At 36.5% G+C, this 20,770-nt stretch overlaps 1 protein-coding gene across 1 annotated transcript; it reads right to left on the bottom strand.

The window, feature by feature from the left end:
• Positions 1 to 2,014: 2,014 nt before the first annotated feature.
• On the bottom strand, positions 2,015 to 20,475 carry SMLR1 (small leucine rich protein 1). Its single transcript, XM_053709126.1, has 2 exons — positions 20,263 to 20,475; positions 2,015 to 2,898 (listed from the first exon to the last, which is right to left on the bottom strand). The coding sequence occupies exons 1-2, from the start codon at positions 20,387 to 20,389 to the stop codon at positions 2,789 to 2,791; spliced, it is 237 nt and encodes a 78-aa protein (XP_053565101.1). The 5' UTR covers positions 20,390 to 20,475; the 3' UTR covers positions 2,015 to 2,788.
• Between the last annotated feature and the right edge of the window lie 295 nt (positions 20,476 to 20,770).

Below are 20,770 nucleotides of genomic sequence, written 5' to 3' on the forward strand. Positions count from 1 at the left end.
AAAGATAAAGGAGCCATCTAAACCTCAACAGATCAAATGTGATTTTTCATGCTAACCCTCGCAGGGGCTGCCCTGATTGGTTATCTTAAAAAAAGAGTCAGTCCCCACGACAGGTGAGATGTCCCCTATTGATATTAATAGAGCTTCATGGAAAGCTAAACTTTACTGTGTAGGGTGAATTTTGTAGTCAGCAGGGGGCGCACTTTAAAAATTAAATCCTGCAGTCATTATAAATCACATTACGCTGCTCCATTTAGCATCTTACTGTTGCCTCTATTTTTAAATGCATGTGTTTTTCTATTAAGATATTAAGTATTTTGAGTATTTTGTGACAACCTCGCCACCTTTTTATTTGTGAGAATAAAACTGTGAGATCTTTAGAGCGGAAGTGTTTAGAGAATTAAGCTGGGATTTAAGAGAAAATTTCATATAAACCCATGTTAAGCCCATTTTGCAGAAAATAAACAATTACGCTTTGTATTTTGTTACGATATGTGTAAATGTTTATGTATTTTTTGCACATCCAATGTATTTAAATTACAATTTACGCTGTGCATATTTCATATGATGTATTCCTGTGTAATTTACATACAAACTTTACATTTTTGATAAAATATGATTTTTGATGAACAATTTTATAATGATTTTTAAAAATACAATTTTTTCCTGTGTATTTTTGTGCGAATGATTAAAAGATTGATTTTGTATTCTTTTAAAATTACAAATTTAATTGTGCAGTTTTGTAATGTATTCATCTCCTTCCCAAATGAAAATAATGCATACGGCCTCCTTAGCGAGACACCCTGTTATTTTAGGGTAAAAAGTAGCTTTACATAAGTCCACCAGAAAAATAGAAGGACTGGTGAGCATTCTTTTAGAATCTCACCAGCCCAGAGAGCTTTAGATAATCGGCCCCTAAATTATTAACAAAATCATTATCATAGAGCTCGATCCTGAAACCAAACATGGCCACTCTCCTAGTATTATTATTATATAACAAAAAGATGGCCTCTGATTCTTTGCAAGATCTGACATCTTGATGAAACATTTTAATAACAGCAAAACAACGTGTATATCAGTAATAAACAGGATTTGTCAAACACCTTCCTGATCAAGGGGCCGATTTACTAAAGTGTAGACGGACAAGATATAATGTAGCGTATCATGTCCGCCGCACATTGATAAATGCCGATAGCATATGCTGTCAGCATTTATCATTGCACAAGCAGTTCTGGTGACCCTGCTTGTGCAATGCCGCCCCCTGCAGATTCGCAGCCAATAGGCCACTAGCAGGGAGTGTCAATAAGCCCGATCGTATAGGAAGAAGACCGCAGCATCAGAGGCAGAGGTCAAATTATGGAGCAGCGGTCTTTAGACTGCTGCCTCATAACTACTGTTTCAGGTGAGCCTGAAGGCTCACGCGGAAACAGGGGCATCAAGCTCCATTCAGAGCTTGCTAATTCGGCCCCCAAAACTGAAATATTGCACTAAAGGGAGAATCTCATTAAAGAGATAGCACATTTGGAAGAAAGCTGATAGTAAATTCTACAAACATCAAAACTTTATCTCTGTCATAGTTACTCCTATTATCAATTTTTCTTCATTTTCTTGCTATCTTTATTCAAAAAGCAGGAATGTAAAGCTTAGGAGCCGGCCCATTTAAGGTTTAGCACCCTGGATAGTGATTGCTTATTGGTGGCTACATTTAGCCACCAATCAGCAAGTGCTACCCAGATCCTGAACCAAAGATGGATCGGCTCGTAAGCTTACATGTTGTTGTTTTTTTCAAATAAAGATTTCAAGAGAATGAAGAAAAATTGATGAGGAGTAAATTGGAAAATTTCTTAAAATTGCATAGTCTATCTGAATCATTAAAGAAAAAAATTGAGTTTAGTGCTCCTTTAACCATGATTGCTCATTCCCTTATTTTGTCTTTACATCATAATGAACTCAAAGTCTAATTTTCAGATTTAATTCTAAAAAAGTTTTTATTAAAAAAAAAAAAAAATGAGCCTTCAAATATTTGTAACTTGGCACTGCAACAAATAAAAAACAATTATGATTTATACATTAAAGACAAAGTCAACCAAATTCTTATGCAAATGCCTAACTTTCCTTTTGTTCTAGCTACAGTGGGTTTGAATCGTATAACTTTATAAAGTATTTCCTTAAAAACAAATACGTTTTCATTATTTCTTTATTTCTTTTTATTAAAATGAGTTCATGAAGTAATCTTTTTGCTTTTCCCTAATGTTACTGAATGCTATAAAGTTGGCCAATTTGTTTGGAAAACTATTTTAGTAAATTAATTAATTGTGGGAATTAATTGGCTGTGTTGCCCAAGTATCAAGGCCGAACTTCAAGGTCTTGTTAATGTTTTCCATTGAAGACGTGCAAGAGAGTTGCAGTTTTTTAATAGCAAAGCTCTGTACATAGCTCAGAGCTTGTAATACTGTCTTATGTAACTATGGTTCATGAATTTATTTTTCACAAGCATATCTTGGATAGAAGCACGTTTCATACAAGGGAAACACTTTCTGACCCTCAGGCGCTGATGATAACCTTGAAATAAAAATCATGCAGTGAGCCATTCATGACAGATTTAGTTTCTAAGTCTCAGCTGAACACCACGTTCCTTAGAATACATTCTAATTGGCAGCACCTTTTTTTTTCCATTCGCTGTGAGCAGCATGTTTCTCCCTTCACATATTTCCCCTGTGAGTTCACTTGTTAGCAGTGTTACATTATTTGTGCTGCACTTGTATTTGTTTTATGAAATCTTCCGTTATTACGTCCTCCTGAGGCGCTTCTTCTCAGCCGCCTTCAGCTGCCTGTAATGGCGATAGTAATCTTGAAGTGTTTCTCGTGGGTCATGGGCTCTTGTCAGTTCTTCATTGACTGGAAATAAAGTAAAACAACTATTAATTTTAACTAATCATTATTTTCATTTCTATAGCTGGTGCCTAGCAAGATTCATGGATTATAATATTTTTAAGTGATATAATATTACACAGACCTAAAATATTTACATATACGAAACACTGCAGACCTTCTTAGTCATTACAAAATACTTCAGTGGCTCCACTCTCAATAATAATGAAAAAAAAAACTATGTAAACAAGCAACTTACATGGTTTATCTTTGCAGAACTAAGCAGAATGCAAAGCAATTTGAATATTTTAAAATTCATATATTTAAGATGGATCTGCCTTATTTGATGTATCTATTCGATATTGTCTTGTAAATGCATCATGTTTTTTTCTCTCTTTCTCAATAAAAAGAATTTGAAAAAAAAATATTCATATATTTAAAAAAAAACCAGTGTCTTCTTATGTTTGGTGTGTGCATGTTTTGAATACTACTCGTCGTACATATATTTAAGGTTTTGACATCATTGTTTGTACAGAGTGAGAAACATTATGAACAATTACTATTTTTAATGTAGTTCAATGAGACACTCAGTACACGAGTTAACCTATAATGATAGCCTATCTCTTAAGCACCTTGTAACCATGGCAGTGTAATTACTGATTGTGGTTACGGTTTACAAGGGCTTGATTACAGGGTAGATTGTTGTCCAGCTACATATCTCACAGACAGAAGGTGTTTTCTTTTTTCTTTAACATAATAATGCTTGATTAAGGGCAGATTTGACGTCACTTAAACTGAAAAGGTTCAGCAATTTAAAGTTGTTATACATTTAAATTAGTTTGCAGTGATGTCTTCCAAGTTTTTTTTTAAAATATAGTTAAAGGGACTGTTGTTTAAAAATAAGGATAATCCCTTTATTACCCATTCCCCAATTTTGCATAACCAACACACCTATAATAATACACTTTTTACCTCTGTGATTACCTTGTATCTAAGCTTCTGCTGACTGCCCCCTTATTTCAGTTCTTTTGACAGACTTGCATTTTAGCCAATCAGTGCTCACTCCTAGGTCACTTCCCGTGCATGAGCTCAATGTTATCTATATTTAACACATGAACTAATGCCCTCTAGTGGTCAAAATGCATTTAGATTAGAGGCAGTCTTCAAGGTCTAAGAAATTAGCATATGAACCTCCTAGGTTTAGCTTTTAACTAAGAATAACAAGAGAACAAAGCAAAATTTGTGATAAAAGTAAATTGGGAAGTTGTTTAAAATTACATGCTCTATTTAAATCATGAAAGTTTTTCTGGGACTTGGCTGTCCCTTTAAGAGAAAACAAACTTTTCATATTAAACAAAATATCTTGTTAGGATGTGGGTGTCTGTGTGGGTGTCTATTTATTTATATACATGCACCACACACAAATCCTACACACACACCACAAATACTACATATAAATAAACCCAGGGCTGGACTGGGACCAAAAATAGGTCCAGGTATTTTAGCCAGAGCAGCCCCCTGCACTCCAGCCCGATTTGTTATTTAACCATTCACAAAAAATGACAAGTAGATAAAGTACTAGTTTGATTGACATAACTATTTAAAGTTTGTAACACCTTCAGTTGCTTAATGAAAAAAAAAACCTACAAAGTGATCATTTGCATCACATATTGTACAGTACAAATCTATGGGCAATCTAGCTCCATTAAGGTAAGCACTGAGAAACCCCTCGGTATGTATATTATTATATTATAGATGCTATCAAAATGCCCTCCTCACAGTCTTGATGCAAAATTAAAAATCTAACTTTTAACTGAGCTTGTTGTCTTGAGAACAGCTGTTTTCTGAGTATGGTGAACTATTTAATTGCATTGGTGCCTGGGAATGTTTGTATAAAATATATGCCTTTCTAATCCCTTCTAATTTGTTAAACCCTCAAGAAAATGTATATTCAATATTCTATTTTACCTTGCCTATAAAAAGTATTTATTGTGGTCATTTCAAAAACATTTCAGAAAAACCAGGTAATTATAAAGGCCTTACTGTATATTATATGGCAGTCAAGTACTAGTTTTCTTCTTAACTAATTTGTTTGCAATTGTGTGCAGTAAATAAGGACTTATGTATGAGTATTGATTGCATTGTATGACACATATTGTATGCATGCTCTGGAGAAAACAAAATCATGTTTAGGGCCTGATATTCAGAACCTTGCCGCTCAGGTGAGATGATTTAAGAAGTCTTGTCGGTACCGCAAGTCCCTTAAAAAATGTGAGAAATGTTTATGTTGCTATGTAGTGTTCTTTATGTGAAACAGAGACTCCTACATTGCAATTCATATTCCAGGGGTGAACAACTTGGAAGGGGACTTTCTCAGTCATCAATCTCTACATCCAGGGGAGTGATCTGAATCTGATGGCTTCTTGTTTGAACAACAACTTCCCATATCCCTTAGTAATGCCAGCTTGCTTATCTTTTTCCTCCTCTATTACTTCTACCCAGAGGGATTTCTAAGATAAGCCTAGAGAAATCCTCAATAATCCCAATTGCCCCAGCTTGGCATCGCAGGATTTGGTATGCAGATGTCCTGCTGCCCTACTTGGCCTCTTCCTCTAAGGTTTTGCATCTGGACCTCAAGTCTCTGAACTTGAAAGCATGGAATTTGAATGGATAGTCCTTAGACATAGATATTTCTCTTATTCTGTGATTGCAACTTTAACTTTAGCCTGTAAACCTATAACTAGGAAGATTTATCATAAAATCTGGAAGGACTTTATTTCTTGATATATGGTTCACTGTTTTTCCTGCCATTTCTACTGGATGGTTTGGATAAGGGTCTATCTACAAGTTCTCTGAATAGGCAGATTTCTGCCCTTTTAATTTTGTTTCATTGGAAGATTGCTAATCTTCCTGATATTCAGGGTTTTGTTCAAGTGTTTGTTTGTATTAAACCTGTAATCAACCCAGGTTTTCTTTTATGGAATCTTAACTTGGTGTTAAGGGTTTTGCAGTCTCCTCCTTTTGAGATTATGCATAAGGTGGATATTACTATGTTTTCTTGGAATGTTTTATTCCTTTTGGCCATCTCTTCTGCTAGAAGAGTTACTAGCTCTTTCTTGTGATCAGCCTTAACTTATTTTTTATCAGGATAAGGCAATTTACAGACTAATTTTGACTTCTTATCTAAAGTTGTTTCTTCAGACAAGATTAGCAAATAGATTGCTGTCCATTCTTTATGTCTTGATCCTAAGAATGCTTCAGAGAGATCTTTGCATAATCTGGATGTTGTTAGGGCATTGACATATTATATTTATGCTACTAAGAACTTTAGACAAACTTCAAGTTTGTTCAGTCACTTCTCTGGTTCTAGAAAAGGACAGAAAGTTTAGGCTGGTTTTTTGGCTTCTTGGTTGAAACTTTTGATTCACAGGGCTTACCTGGAGGTAGGTAAGCCTCCACCACAACGTATTACTGCTCATTCTACTAGGTTAGTTGCCACGTCTTCTTGGGCCTTCAAGAATGAGGCTTCAGTTGACTAAATTTTGCAAAGCATCTACTTGGTTTTCTTTGCATACTTCTACAAAATTCAACAATTTTGATACTTTTGCTTCTTCTGAGGCAGCCTTTGGTAGGAAGGTCCTTCAGGCAGTTGTCTCAGCTTAACTTCTCAGCTTGACATTTTCTTGCCTGATTAATTTTTCAAGTGCATTAAAAAAAATTTTTTTATTGGGGTTGTGGATTTATTTTCTCAGTGATTTTTAAAATCCCTCCCTTTATGTTATTACTCATGGACTCCATGGCTTGGGTATTAGTTTCACGAGTAATGGATCATGGTACTTATTAACACCTGTGTTAAAGAAAACATAATTTATGCTTACCTGATAAATTAATTTCTTTCATGGGGGTGAGAGTCTATGAGAACCCATCCTTTGTTTTGGGGTTTAGTATTTTCTTTAAGCACATCTTTTTTTCCCCTGCTCCTTTTAGGGCTCTAATTAATTTTACTTTCTCATTACGCTTGGTTATACATTAGAATAAGGTATGTGTGAGGTTGGAGGGGTTTTATAGGGCTCTTGGGGTTTGGAAACCTTTGACTTCTCCTAGTGGTAAGGAAGAGTAATTCCCAGGAGTAATGGATTGTGGACTCTCACCACCATGAAATAAATACATTTATCAGGTAAGTATAACTTATGCTTTTATTTCATGATAACGATAGAACATACAATTTTAAACAATTTTCCAATTTACTTCTATAATCAAATTTGCTTTATTTTCCTTCTTGAATAAACAGAAATTAATTACTGGGAGTTAGTTGAACATATCAGGTGATCCACTGATGAGGCATAAATGTACAGCCACCAATTAGCAGCTAGTTCCCAGCTCTTGAGCCCACCTAGGTATTCTTTTTAACAAAGGTTATCAAGAGAATGAAGCAAATTAGATAACAAGTAAATTGGAAAGTTGTTTAAAAGTGTATGCTCTATCTGAATTATGAAGGAAATTTTTTGGGTTTCACGTCCCTTTAAGGACATTTCTTATTTAAAGGGATATGAAACTCATTTGTTTTCTTTCATGATTCACATACAGCATGCAATTTTAAACAACTTTCTTTTTACTTCTATTATCATTTTTCTTTGTTCTCTTGTTATCTTTTGTTGAAAAGCTGGGATGTAAGCTCAGTAATGTGCTTATTTCTGGAGCACTATATGGCAGCAGGTTTGCAAGAATTTTATCCATTTGCAAGAGCACTAGATGGCAGCACTATTTCCTGACATGTAGGGCTCCAGATGCCTACCTAGGTAAAAGGTATCTCTTCAACAAAGAATATCATGGCATCAAAGCAAATTTGATAATAGAAGTAAATCCCTTTCTATTATAGACAGTGGAACAGAAGTAAGAATCATACTTTACAATACAGTTTTGAACAGAGAATCCCTATTTTGTATTCTTCCGGCTGAACAATGCATCAATGCACTGATGCCTTTGTTTTTATAGCATAAAAGAGATAGCATTCCTTATGATCAGCATAATAAATCTAGTCTAACGTTAAGCCCTTTACATTAGATCTACACTTCTGTTTATTAAAAAAATAAAATGTCTGGCCGTAGACATGATGGTATGTAGTAGTTGAGCACTTTTGACAAAAATTTAATAAATGTTTGGCAACCTAATTAAAAATGTTTGTTTCATGTACTTAATTGTTTTTCTTGATTGTTTTCTGCATTTATTTTCAATAAAGCTTGTCTAAAAAAAATTGTTAGTTTCACCATAAAGCTCTGTTTTTAACATGCAAAAATGAAATCAGATTGACTAGAGAACCATTATTAGACTTTCAACTCCATTAACTTAAAATAAATAATTTAGAAGGCCAAGTTTATTAAGCAGAGCAAAGAAATGCACTTATACCATGTGTATAAATATTCAGCAATCAGGTCCCCTGTTCAACAGCTTTCTTTCATGTAATTGGCAAGAGTCCATGAGCTAGTGACGTATGGGATATACAATCCTAACAGGAGGGGCAAAGTTTGCCAAACCTCAGAATGCCTATAAATACTCCCCTCACCACACCCACAATTCAGTTTTGCAAACTTTGCCTCCTATGGAGGTGGTGAAGTAAGTTTGTGCTAAGATTTCTACGTTGATATGCGCTTCTCAGCATTTTAAAGCCCGATTCCTCTCAGAGTACATCGAATGTCAGAGGGATGTGAAGGGAGTATCACCTATTGAATGCAATGGTTTTCCTCACGGGAGATCTATTTCATAGGTTCTCTGTTATCGGTCATAGAGATTCATCTCCTACCTCCCTTTTCAGATCGACGATATACTCTCATATTCCATTACCTCTACTGATAACTGTTTCAGTACTGGTTTGGCTATCTGCTATATGTGGATGGGTGTCTTTTGGTAAGTATGTTTTCATTATTTAAGACACTCTCAGCTATGGTTTGGCACTTTATGTATTTATATAAAGTTCTTAATATATGTATTGTACTTATATTAGCCACGATTCAGGTTTTCAGTTTATTTCCTTTTGCAGACTGTCAGTTTCATATCTGGGAAATTAATTTTTTTAGAAAAAATGTATTTCTTACCTGGGGTATAGTCTTTTTTACAATTGACTGTCATTTTAAATTCTTGGGCAGTATTAGGCTTGCGAGGTCGCAAAATGCCAAAGTATATTGCATCATTTTTGGTGCGAGATTTTTTGGTGCAAAGTTACGTTCGATGGCACTAATTCGTCACTTCCGGCGTCTTAGTTGACGCTAAGTCCTTTCACAAGGTTGCATCTTCAATGACGCGAGTGTGTCATTTTTGGATGTTGTTAGCGGCAAAAAATTTTTTTCTGTTTCTGTTGTGCATCATACTTGGCGCCAAAATATTTTCATTATTTAGAACCCCATTCCTATATGCCTCTTGCCTTTTTTTCTCTATCAGAGGGCTATGCTGTTTGCATTTTTTCTTTTTTTTCCCATTCCTGAAACTGCCATATAAAGAAATTGATCATTTTGCTTTATATGTTGTTTTTTCTCTTACATTTGCAAGATGTCTCAATCTGATCTTGTCTCAGAAATCACTGTTGGAATCCTGCTGCCTGATAACAGTTCTACCAAAGCTAAGTGCATTTGTTGTAAACTTGTGGAGGTTATATCTCCAGCTGTGGTTTGTAATAGTTGTCATGATAAACTTTTACATGCAGATAATGTGTCCATCAGTAATAGTACATTGCCTGTTGCTGTTCCTTCAATATCTAATGTACAAGATATACCTGTGAATTTAAAAGAATTTATTGCTGATTCTATTCAGAAGGCTTTGTCTGCCATCCCGCCTTCTAATAAATGTAAGAGGTCTTTTAAAACTTCTCATAAAGTTGATGAAATTTCAAATGACCGACAACATACTGAATTATCCTCCTCTGATGAGGATCTATCTGATTCAGAAGATCCTTCCTCAGATATTGACACTGACAAATCTACTTATTTATTTAAAATGGAGTATATTTGTTCTTTGTTAAAAGAAGTGTTGACTACATTGGATATTGAGGAAACTAGTCCTTTTGATATTAAAACTAGTAAACATTTAAATTCTGTTTATAAACCTCCTGTGGTTACTCCAGAGGTTTTTCCAGTTCCGATGCTATTTCTGATATGATTTCTAAGGAATGGAATAGGCCTGGTACTTATTTTATTCCTTTTTCAAGTTTAAAAAATTGTATCCTTTGCCAGCAGTTACATTGGAGTTTTGGGAAAAGATCCCCAAAGTATCTCTACTCTTGCTAAACGTGCTACTATTCCTATAGAAGATAGTACTTCTTTTAAAGATCCTTTAGATAGGAAACTTGAATATTATCTAAGGAAAGCCTATTTATATTCAGGTCATCTTCTCCGGCCTGCAATTTCTTTGGCTGATGTTGCAACTGCATCAACTTTTTGGTTTGGAAAATTTAGCGCAACAATTGGATCCTGATTTGTCTAGCATTGTTCGCTTGCTTCAACATGCTAATCATTTTATTTGTGATGCCATTTTTGATATCATCAAAATTGATGTTAAATCTATGTATTTAGGTATTTTGGCTAGAAGAGCTTTTGTGGCTTAAATCTTGGAATGCTGACATGACTTCTAAGTCCAGATTGCTATCTCTTTCTTTCCAAGGTAATAAATTATTTGGTTCTCAGTTGGATTCGATTATTTCAATTGTCACTGGGGGGAAAGGGAGTTTTTTTGCCTCAGGATAAAACACCTAAGGGTAAATCTAAAGCTTCTAACCATTTTCATTCCTTTCGACAAAATAAGGAACAGAAACCTAATCCTTCCCCCAAGGAATCTGTGTTCTTCAAATTGGAATAAATCCAAGCCATTTAAGAAACCAAAGCCAGCCCCCAAGTCCACATGAAGGTGCGGCCCTCATTCTAGTTCAGCTGGTAGGGGGCAGATTAAGATTTTTCAAGGATATTTGGACAAATTCTGTCCAAAATCAATGGATTCTGAGTATTGTCTCTCAGGGGTACCGAATAGGATTCAGAGTAAGACCTCCTGTGAGAAGATATTTTCTCTCACGCATCCCAGCAAATCCAGTAAAGGCTCAGGCTTTCCTGAAGTGTGTTTCAGACCTGGAGTTTTCAGGGGTAATCATGCCAGTTCCGTTTCAGGAACAGGGTCTGGGGTTTTATTTAAATCTATTCATTGCCCCAGTCTTTTGTTCAGCAAGGACATTATATGTCCACAATAGACTTACAGGATGCATATCTTCATATTCCAATTCATCCAGATCATTATCAGTTTCTGAGATTCTCTTTCTAGCCAAGCATTACCAATTTGTCGCTCTTCCTTTTGGCCTAGCGACAGCTCCAAGAATCTTTTCAAAGGTTCTCGGTGCCCTACACTCTGTAATCAGAGAGCTGGGTATTGCGGTGTTTCCTTATTTGGACAATATCTTGGTACTAGCTCAGTCTTTGCGTTCTGCAGAATCTTACATGAATCAACTAGTGTTGTTTCTTTGAAAACATGGTTGGAGGATAAATTTACCAAAAAGTTCTTTGATTCCTCAGGCAAGGGTCACCTTTTTAGGATTCCAGATAGATTCAGTGTCCATGACTCTGTCTCTAACAGACAAGAGACGTTAAAAATTGGTTGCAGCCTGGGGGGCGGAGCCAACTCTTGAGCCGAGCAGACGCAGGTATTAGGAGCTCCTGCTCTAAAAATTTAACAAAGGTCATAAACTAGCCCTGAAGTGACTTCTCATATGGCAATGTGAGGTAGGATTAATTAATAGACTTTACTGACCACATTGGAGCAATTTGTGGACGCTGAGAGGATGGATTCTATAGTTATGGACGCTTTGACTCAGTTGGGTTGCCGCATGGATGCCCAGTTCCATACCCTCTCACAATGCCTCTCACTCAGTCAAAAGGATTTGCCTGACTTATCAGAGGATGAGCCTAACAACCCACCTCCCCGGATCGCTTACCCACTACAACAGGACAAGATGGTGGATGCAGCCAGTCAGAGCCCTCCTGCAGTGCCTCAGGAGTATGATCTCACTTCACTCGACTCCTGTTCCGGAGCGGCCGGTCGGGGCGGGAGTTGAGGCAGCCATGTCTGCACTTAACCCTCTTGGAGATGACCCTCTTGATCCTCGGTATGTGAAATCCATGTACCCTTACTCCTCCATGTGGGGAACCGACAACGTTTTGAGCATCCTGTGCCTAGAGGGAGAAGGGAGATCAAATTTTCTGTTCGCAGAGCAGCCCAGCAGTGATTGCGTCCTTTCTATCTCAGAGCCACTATTATGGAGTGAGCAGCCTCGATACCAGCGCAAGGGGGACTCAAAAGATCTTTATTTCTGCCCGGAGCTCCATGGTCACGGAATTGACAGCAGTACTTTCATGAACACCACGGACTGGTCTTTAAGCGGCATTACTGTGCTGTCCTATAGTACCTCCCATGACCCCCAAGCCAAATTCTCAGTTGGGGAGTTTCTGAAAGCCCTGAGACGGTCCGGGGTCAGCTGACTTAGAGTAGCATAGAGCTACATAGCTCAGGGGGACAATAGAGTTGGTTCTGTGTTTTTTTTTCTCTTCAGATAATTGTTAACTTGTTGTTTGACATGATGTTTAGCCCTAAAGTCAGCCATAATACCTCCTCACATTTCTCTATGAATACTATAACACATCCTCTTGGTAATGCTTTATGTTTAACTTCTCCAGCCCCATACTTCTCTTTTATAAGCCTCTGAATGGATATTTACTACCTTATCATGGTCAGGTTCTTTATATATAAACTAAAAACCCAAGTTAGTCATGTATGTAGCTGATTATATATTTACATATTGATAAAATTGCTCATGGGCATATTTCCTCTCGCTGAAGAAAATTGTTTAACTAGCCCTGTACTATAATAAGGCCCCTACGCAAACTTTGCTCCCTATTCCTTATCAATGTTTTGTGCTCCTTATTATTATTATGGTGTTATGTTAGCTCTTATACTTTATACACTCTATGCACCCATCCAGAGGAGTAACTGCACATACTTAGGGCCTAGACTTGTTTTACCACGGCTCTATTATAAGACCTTTCATTTTATACGCTTCTTTGATAGCTTATAAGTGGCTAGTATTACATACTGTTTACTACATGGCTCAGTAACATGTATCCCTACTAGCTCCTCACCTACAAGAACCATACATTGTAATTTTCATGTATAGAGATCCTTAAATGTTTAATGGCCAGGCTGTTTTATACTCTTTCCTTTGGCTATTGTTTTATATGTTGGTATATCGTTAATGATTATAGATATATGATAAAGATATTTAGTTGTACCCTATTCTTCTTTATTGTTAACGGTATGCTCATTCACTACTAATGTTATTTGTAACCCCCTGGAGATACATTTATTTTTCCCCTCTGAATGCTAGGGGATAGTAGGATTCCTCTTCCAGCATGTCAGGGCCACAATGTATAAGTGTGTCTTGTATCTGCTATGCTACAAGCTCTGTTGCTACCTTTTTTTTTTGCTAAACCTGCTATATTTACTGACGAACCATGAATGTGCACCTACCAGACCTATAAGCTTTACAATATTAAGTCTGAGACCGGGTAAACTCTTCATGTTTATGACCCTACTGCCAGTTACAACCTAGTCCAAAAGTTAATAAAAGCAATTGAGACTCTATTTAGTTTAAGCTAAGCTGTAACCTTATAACATATTGTCATTTACACACTAGTATAAGACTAATACTTATAGTCGGGTATGTTTGTTTTATCTCAATGTTAATTCATGTACACCTCCTCAAATGATAGTCCCTGGAGCTTATTTCCAATATGCTAATTGTTTATATCTACAACTTTTATTAGTCCCTGGAGCTTATTTCCAATATGCTAATTTGGTATATCTACAACTTTTACACTGTAATGGGACCTCACAGCATGATGGTTTTTTTTTTTCCCAAACCTGCTAGTATTTGCTGTAATACCAAGTTAGATTCTTAGTTGCTGTAACTGACTAGATTGAGTGTTTCTACAAGAATCCGGCACCAGTTGTATTTTTCTTACTACTTTGTCTCCCTCATCACAGCTTTGATTTTAGCTTACTCACTTAGCCTTGAGCGTTTAGCAAAGATTCCCTAGCTATATCATGTATGAGCTTTTACAACTATTTACCAATATCTCTGCATAAGGGTACACAATGGTAATTCTCTTGCTCATTTATGTGTTTGAGGCCTACTTTTGCTCATTGCTTTATGTGCATACTGTTTATAAGGTTAATCTTTACAGAACTTTAATGCTAACCTACACAAGTGTTTATAGAGAAGTACCTTGTTCTAGATACTTTCTATTATGTCATATTTGGGCTGGTCCTTAGCCTGCTATAGCAATTTAAGTTTAGAGAATAACCCCATTCTATTGTTTATTATCTTCTAGCCTGCTCTCTTATACGAGCGGCTCTTGCCCGCTGCATTCCCTCCCCCACATGCTATGGTCCAAGAGTGACCGAAACATAAGCCATATCCCCTTATTAAGCTAAGATTAACCTAGGTTGTACAGAGGTTTTCTTCTGTCTTTTTGGGGTACATACACTATATACTAAATTATAAAAGTGAAGTTCAATTTTGATTCGTCCATGCCTTCTCTAATGCTCTATTGGAATAAGATATGATATTGTAATCTGTACCTAACTTGGATGTAATTACTCGCCTATGGACGAACTATGTTTGTTTCTCTCTTGTTTGTTAATCTCACAACTTCAATAAAAAACTTAAAAAAAAAAAAATTGGTTGCAGCCTGTTGGAACCTTCAGTCTCAATCACTCCCTTCAGTAGCTATGTGCATGGAGGTCTCATGACTGCAGCATCAGACGCGATCCCCTTTGCTTGTTTTCATATGAGACCTCTCCAGCTTTGCATGCTGAACCAATGGTGCAGGGATTATACAAGGATATCACAATTAATATCCTTAAATCCCAATGTTCGACTATCTCTGACTTGATGGTTAGATCACCATCGTATAGTTCTAGGGGCCTCTTTTGTTCATCCAACCTGGACTGTGATCACAATAGATGCAAGTATTTCAGGTTGGGGAGCTGTTTGGGGATCTCTGACAGCACAAGGGGTTTGGAAATCTCAAGAGGCGAAATTGCCAATCAATATTTTGGAACTCCATGCGATTTTCAGGGCTCTTCAGATTTGGCCTCTGTTGAAGAGAGAACTGTTCATTTGTTTTCAGACAGACAATATCACAACTGTGGCATATGTCAATCATCATCACAGTCCCCAAGCTATGAAATAAGTGTCCCGGATACTTGCTTGGGCGGAATCCAGCTACTGTCTAATTTCTGCGGTTCATATCCCAGGTATAGACAATTGGGAAGCGGATTATCTCAGCTGTCAGACTTTACATCCGGGGGAGTGGTCCGTCCATCCAGATATGTTTTCTCAGGTTGTTCAGATGTGGGGTCTTCCAGAAATAGATCTGATGGCTTCTCATCTAAACAAGAAACTTCCCAGGTACCTGTCCAGGTCCAGGGATCCTCAGTCGGAAGCAGTGGATGCGTCAACACTTACTTGGTGTTATCAACCTGCTTATATTTTCCTGCCTTTAGTTCTTCTTCCAAGAGTGATCTCCAAAATCATCATCAGCAATTGTTTGTGTTGCTGGTGGCTCCAGCATGGCCTCACAGGTTTTGTTATGCGGATCTTGTTCGGATGTCCATTTGCCAACCTTGGCCTCTTCCATTAAGGCCGGACCTTCTGTCTCAAGGTCCGTTTTTCCATCAGGATCTCAAATCATTAAATTTAAAGGTATGGAAATTGAACGCTTAGTGCTTAGTCATAGAGGTTTCTCTGATTCTGTCATTAATACTATGTTACAGGCTCATAAATCTGTTTCTAGAAAGATTTATTATTGAGTTTGGAAGACTTACATTTCATGGTGTTCCTCTCATAAATTCTCTTGGCATTCTTTTAGAATTCCTAGAATTTTACAGTTTCTTCAGGATGGTTTGGATAAGGGTTTGTCTGCAAGTTCCTTGACGGGACAAATCTCTGCTCTTTCTGTTTATATTACAGAAAGATTGCTAAGCTTCCTGATATTCACTGTTTTGTTCAGGCTTTGGTTCGTATCAAGCCTGTCATTGAATCAATCTCTCCTCCTTGGAGTCTTAATTTGGTTTTGAAGGCTTTACAGGCTCCTCCATTTGAGCCTATGCATTCTTTGAACATTAAACTACTTTCTTGGAAAGTGTTGTTTCTTTTGGCCATCTCTTCTGCTAGAAGAGTTTCTGAACTATCTGCTCTCTCTTGTGAATCTCCTTTTCTGATTTTTCACCAGGATAAGGCAGTTTTGCGGACTTCATTTAAATTCTTACCTAAGGTTGTGAATTCTAACAACATTAATAGAGAAATTATTGTCCCTTCCTTGTGTCCTAATCCTAAGAATTCTCTGGAGAGATCTTTACATTCTTTGGATGTGGTGAGAGCTCTGAAATATTATGTTAAAGCTACTAAAGATTTAAGGAAGATTTCTAGTCTATTTGTTATCTTTTCTGGTACTAGGAAAGGTCTGAAGGCTTCTGCCATTTCTTTGGCATCGTGGTTAAAGCTTTTGATTCATCAAGCTTATTTGGAGTCGGGTCAAGCCCCGCCTCAGAGAATTACAGCTCATTCTACTAGATCAGTTTCCACTTCGTAGGCTTTTAGGAATTAAGCTTCAGTTGATCAGATTTGCAAAGCAGCAACTTGGTCTTCTTTGCATACATTTACTAAATTCTACCGTTTTGATGTATTTGCTTCTTCGGAAGCAGTTTTTGGTAGAAAAGTTCTTCAGGCAGCAGTTTCAGTTTCATTCTTCTGCTTATGTTTTAAGTTTTTTCCTTTCATTTATGAGAATAAATTTATATTTTGGGTTGTGGATTAATTTTGTTTAGCAGAAACTTGCTGTTTTTATTTTATCCCTCCCTCTCTAGTGACTCTTGCGTGGAGTTCCACATCTTGGGTATTGCTATCCCATACGTCACTAGCTCATGGACTCTTGCCAATTACATGAAAGAAAACATAATTTATGTAAGAACTTACCTGATAAAATAATTTCTTTCATATTGGCAAGAGTCCATGAGGCCGACCCTTTCTATGGTGGGTATGATTTTTTTGTATAAAGCACAATTATTTCCAAATTCCTTTGTTGATGCTTTTTACTCCTTTCTTTATCACCCCACTACTTGGCTATTCATTAAACTGCATTGCGGGTGTGGTGAGGGGTGTATTTATAGGCATTTTGAGGTTTGGGAAACTTTGCCCCTCCTGGTAGGATTGTATATCCCATACGTCGATAGCTCATGGACTCTTGCCAATATGAAAGAAATTAATTTATCAGGTAAGTTCTTACATAAATTTTGTTTTTAATATGTTGATCAAAGTTACTTGTTATATCAGGTTTCAAAAATAACAGTATATGATTCCATCCTGTCTTGCATATTCAAAGGATACATTTTGATTTGTCTAGCAGGTTGTTTAAAGGGGTTTTTAAGGTAAGAAGAGATAAAAGACCATGTAATACTAAAGAAGCCTAATAAACAGCTTTAGATTTTAAGCAGTTGTATCTACCTTTATGAAAACATTGTGTTTCATTTAAAAACACCAGAGGAATGCTCACAGCCTTTCAGAGCCAATACAGCAGTAATTCATGGGGGTGCGCACTTTGGGTTAGACATGTTTAGACGTGTTTTTTTGTTAGGGTGTTAGGTTTAAACTTAACTTTTTCTTTCCCTATAGACATCAATGGGGCTGTGTTATGGAGCTTTTTTTTCCGCGATCGCAGGTGTTAGGCTTTTTTTTTAGCCAACTCTCCCCATTGATGTCTATGGGGAAATCGTGCACGAGCACGTCAAAACACTGCTTGTATTTGGGTGAGATATGGAGCTCAACGCAACCATATCGCCCACACAAGCCGGGTTTTGCAAAACCTGTAATAGCCGCGCAATAAGGAGGTTAAATACTGCCGCTTTTGTGGGGGTTGTTAATTTTTCCTATAGTGCTCAAAACTCGTAATCTAGCTGAATGTTAGTTGTGCAAAACTGGGGAATGGGTAGTAAAGGCGTTATCTATCTTTTGAAACAATGAAAGAAAAATGAAATAGACTGTCCTTTTAAGTTTAGTATTGTTTCTCGGTTATCTTCCCAAATATTGTTATTGTAAAAAATGTAAAGGGAAATTCTGGACGCCCCAACAACAGACTGGGTACTACCCACCATGCACCTGGGGACTTTCTTCAGAGCTGTTGTCTAATTTAACCTGTTACAGGTTGGCGAGGCTCCACAATTTTATACTGGCCACTGACATTGTGGAGCACCCTGTGATAGAAGTTGTGAACATTCACATCTCAGAAATGTTGCTGGCTTTTTCACAGATGCATTGTGTGCTTGTCATTAGCATACACAATACACAGTCATATGAATAATATGCAACTAATGTAACATTCTTGCTCTGTGACAAAAAGTCAGCAACATCACTGATTTGTGAATATGCACTGAGCACTTCTGTCACAGGGTGCAAGAATTACATAAGCTCCAAGATACCAGTGCCCAGTATGAAGTTGTAGCGCTTGATCAACAGGCACTAGTAAAGGGTTAAAAGTAAGGGAACATCTTTGAAGAGAGCTGAACGTGAAAGAGAAAAAAACAATATCACACTAAGTACTAACCGTACTACTGCAGTTGTACCCACTAGTTTAATATCCCTTTAACTATTCTTAATGGTCCTTTCAATTGATAAAAACCTTGCTTGTTTTGGAAAATAACAGTGTTGTTTAAATACTTATACATTCCCTTTATATGGAATCAACATATAAACTATTCTTGAGTGGAGTTATCAGTGCTGGGTAGTTTGTATTGGATTTGGACTTTGTTCTGTTTATTTTGTGTTGTGATACCAAAGAGGATTGTGAAATGGCTGTAAAAGAGCTCACAGTGCCTAAAGGAATGTGCACAAATAGTTTACTGTCACTTTAACTAAGAAGCATTTGTTTAATACACTCACATTTGCTAAATGTTTCTGAGATAAAAATATTTTGCAAGTGACCTTTTTGCAAGTTACAAATTCTGGTGATGATGTAATTTATGATAATTTTCCTTTCTTGAAGAGCATACTCAATAGACTTATGGGTCTTAGTTGGTGATTGGTGGCTACACATATATGCCTCATGTCATTGGCTCACCACTATCTTCCAACAGTGTGTTATTGCTCTGAAGCTGCATTTAACTATGTTTTTAATCTCTTTGTATGCAATCATAAAATGGCCTAACACATTATATATTATATATACTTATTTCTTACCTAATACATTATAAACTATTTTTAAAATACTGTAATGAATTTCAAAATACCCTCTTTTTGATGCATCTCAGTAAGGGCTTTATTTAATGTGTTTAGCTTGAAATACACTTCTAACATTACAGTTTCATGTTTATACCAATTTAAAATCCCAAACCCATTTTATGTGTGATAAACCTCAGACAATGACCATTCATGTTTTTTTTTTATCTACAGAGATTGTACTTATTTTCCACACATATTCCTTTCCCTTTGTATTGTTAATTTTACATTACAACAAGATTTGACTTAACCCAGGAAAATACAGCTGTACTTTCTGGGCCCAAAACAAAATACAGATTACTAAACTGCTCAAAGTACATATTCAAGGAAAATCACTTACAATATGTAGGTATATTTGTAATTTTCTACTGAACAGAGGCCATCAAGGGTACATGCTAACAGGTAGTAGTCTCATAACATTTGCTCATGTCTGTCAACAATATTATCTCAATAATTACCAGAAAATGATAGTGAAATATACAGTATTACTGCAAACACATTTTATGTGTGTATTTGTGCAATATTGTAGAATTTGTTCACTGATTTTTTTCCCAACAGTTTCACTTCCAACAGAGTATTACACTGACATTCTTTTAAAAGTTTAATTGTTTTTTCAATTTGAGTTTATACCTGTCTTATAAAAATAAGGCACTACTGCTGATTTCCTCATGATAAACAGAATGTTTTTTAAGTTAACATTAAATTTAAATGATATATGTTTGTTTGGAAACAAGAAAGAACTTACAGGAATTGTGTTTCTGTATGCAGCTGATTTGTGGAATAGAAGCTCACTGGCTGACAATTATATTTCCCACAGCCCCATTGGTGTATACTGACATGCTCCACAAGCGAAAGAACAGCAGATGTTTCTTTTTCAACACTAGGAACAATAGCCCATATTTGATAAATAAAAAGACTTCATATCTCCTTAAAAATATGTAATCATTTTACATTCTCTACACACAGAGTATATCTGGAGTCTAGTTAGTTTATCTGTGTACAAAATAGTATTATCGTTTGACCACACCTACCTTCTTTAAGTTTTATCCAAAAATACGTCATGAACCCTAGAAGAAGCAAAGTAACTGGCAGAAAAATCCCACCAAACAGATACCAGGCAGGCAGCTCAGTGACAAATGCTGATATTACATGGCCCATCTTCCTAGCAGCCACTCTGCCGAGTGTTACACTTGTGACATTAACAGTTACTACTGTGTCTGCCCAGGTTCGACTGTGAATCTGTGTTATTTGCTGCAAGTGAGTGAAACTCTTATTTTGGCCTTTGGTCCCACAATTAGGCTTTGTGTTAGGACTTTGTTCTGTTTATCCAGTCCTGTGATTCCTAAGAGGATTGAGACAGGGTTATACAATAACTCTGATTCTCTAAGTAAATGTAAAACAAAGAACTAGTTATCTTGTGTTTGTGATTTTTAGTGTTTATAAAGCTTATTGATAAAATCATATACGGCAAGGTTTTCTTTTGAGGTAATTTGTTAGTGTTGTGTAAAGGACATAACTGCAGTATTGCTTTAAGTTTTA

Source organism: Bombina bombina, chromosome 4, assembly GCF_027579735.1.
Source record: "Bombina bombina isolate aBomBom1 chromosome 4, aBomBom1.pri, whole genome shotgun sequence".
Lineage (NCBI taxonomy): Eukaryota > Metazoa > Chordata > Amphibia > Anura > Bombinatoridae > Bombina > Bombina bombina.

Bases quoted from the DNA above. Each gene is read 5' to 3' on its own strand.
- SMLR1 (XM_053709126.1), bottom strand. From the start codon at position 20,389: ATGGGCCATGTAATATCAGCATTTGTCACTGAGCTGCCTGCCTGGTAT. The intron at 2,899-20,262 runs GTAGGTGTGGTC...CTTTATTTCCAG, and splicing joins TTGGATAAAACTTAAAGAAG to TCAATGAAGAACTGACAAGA.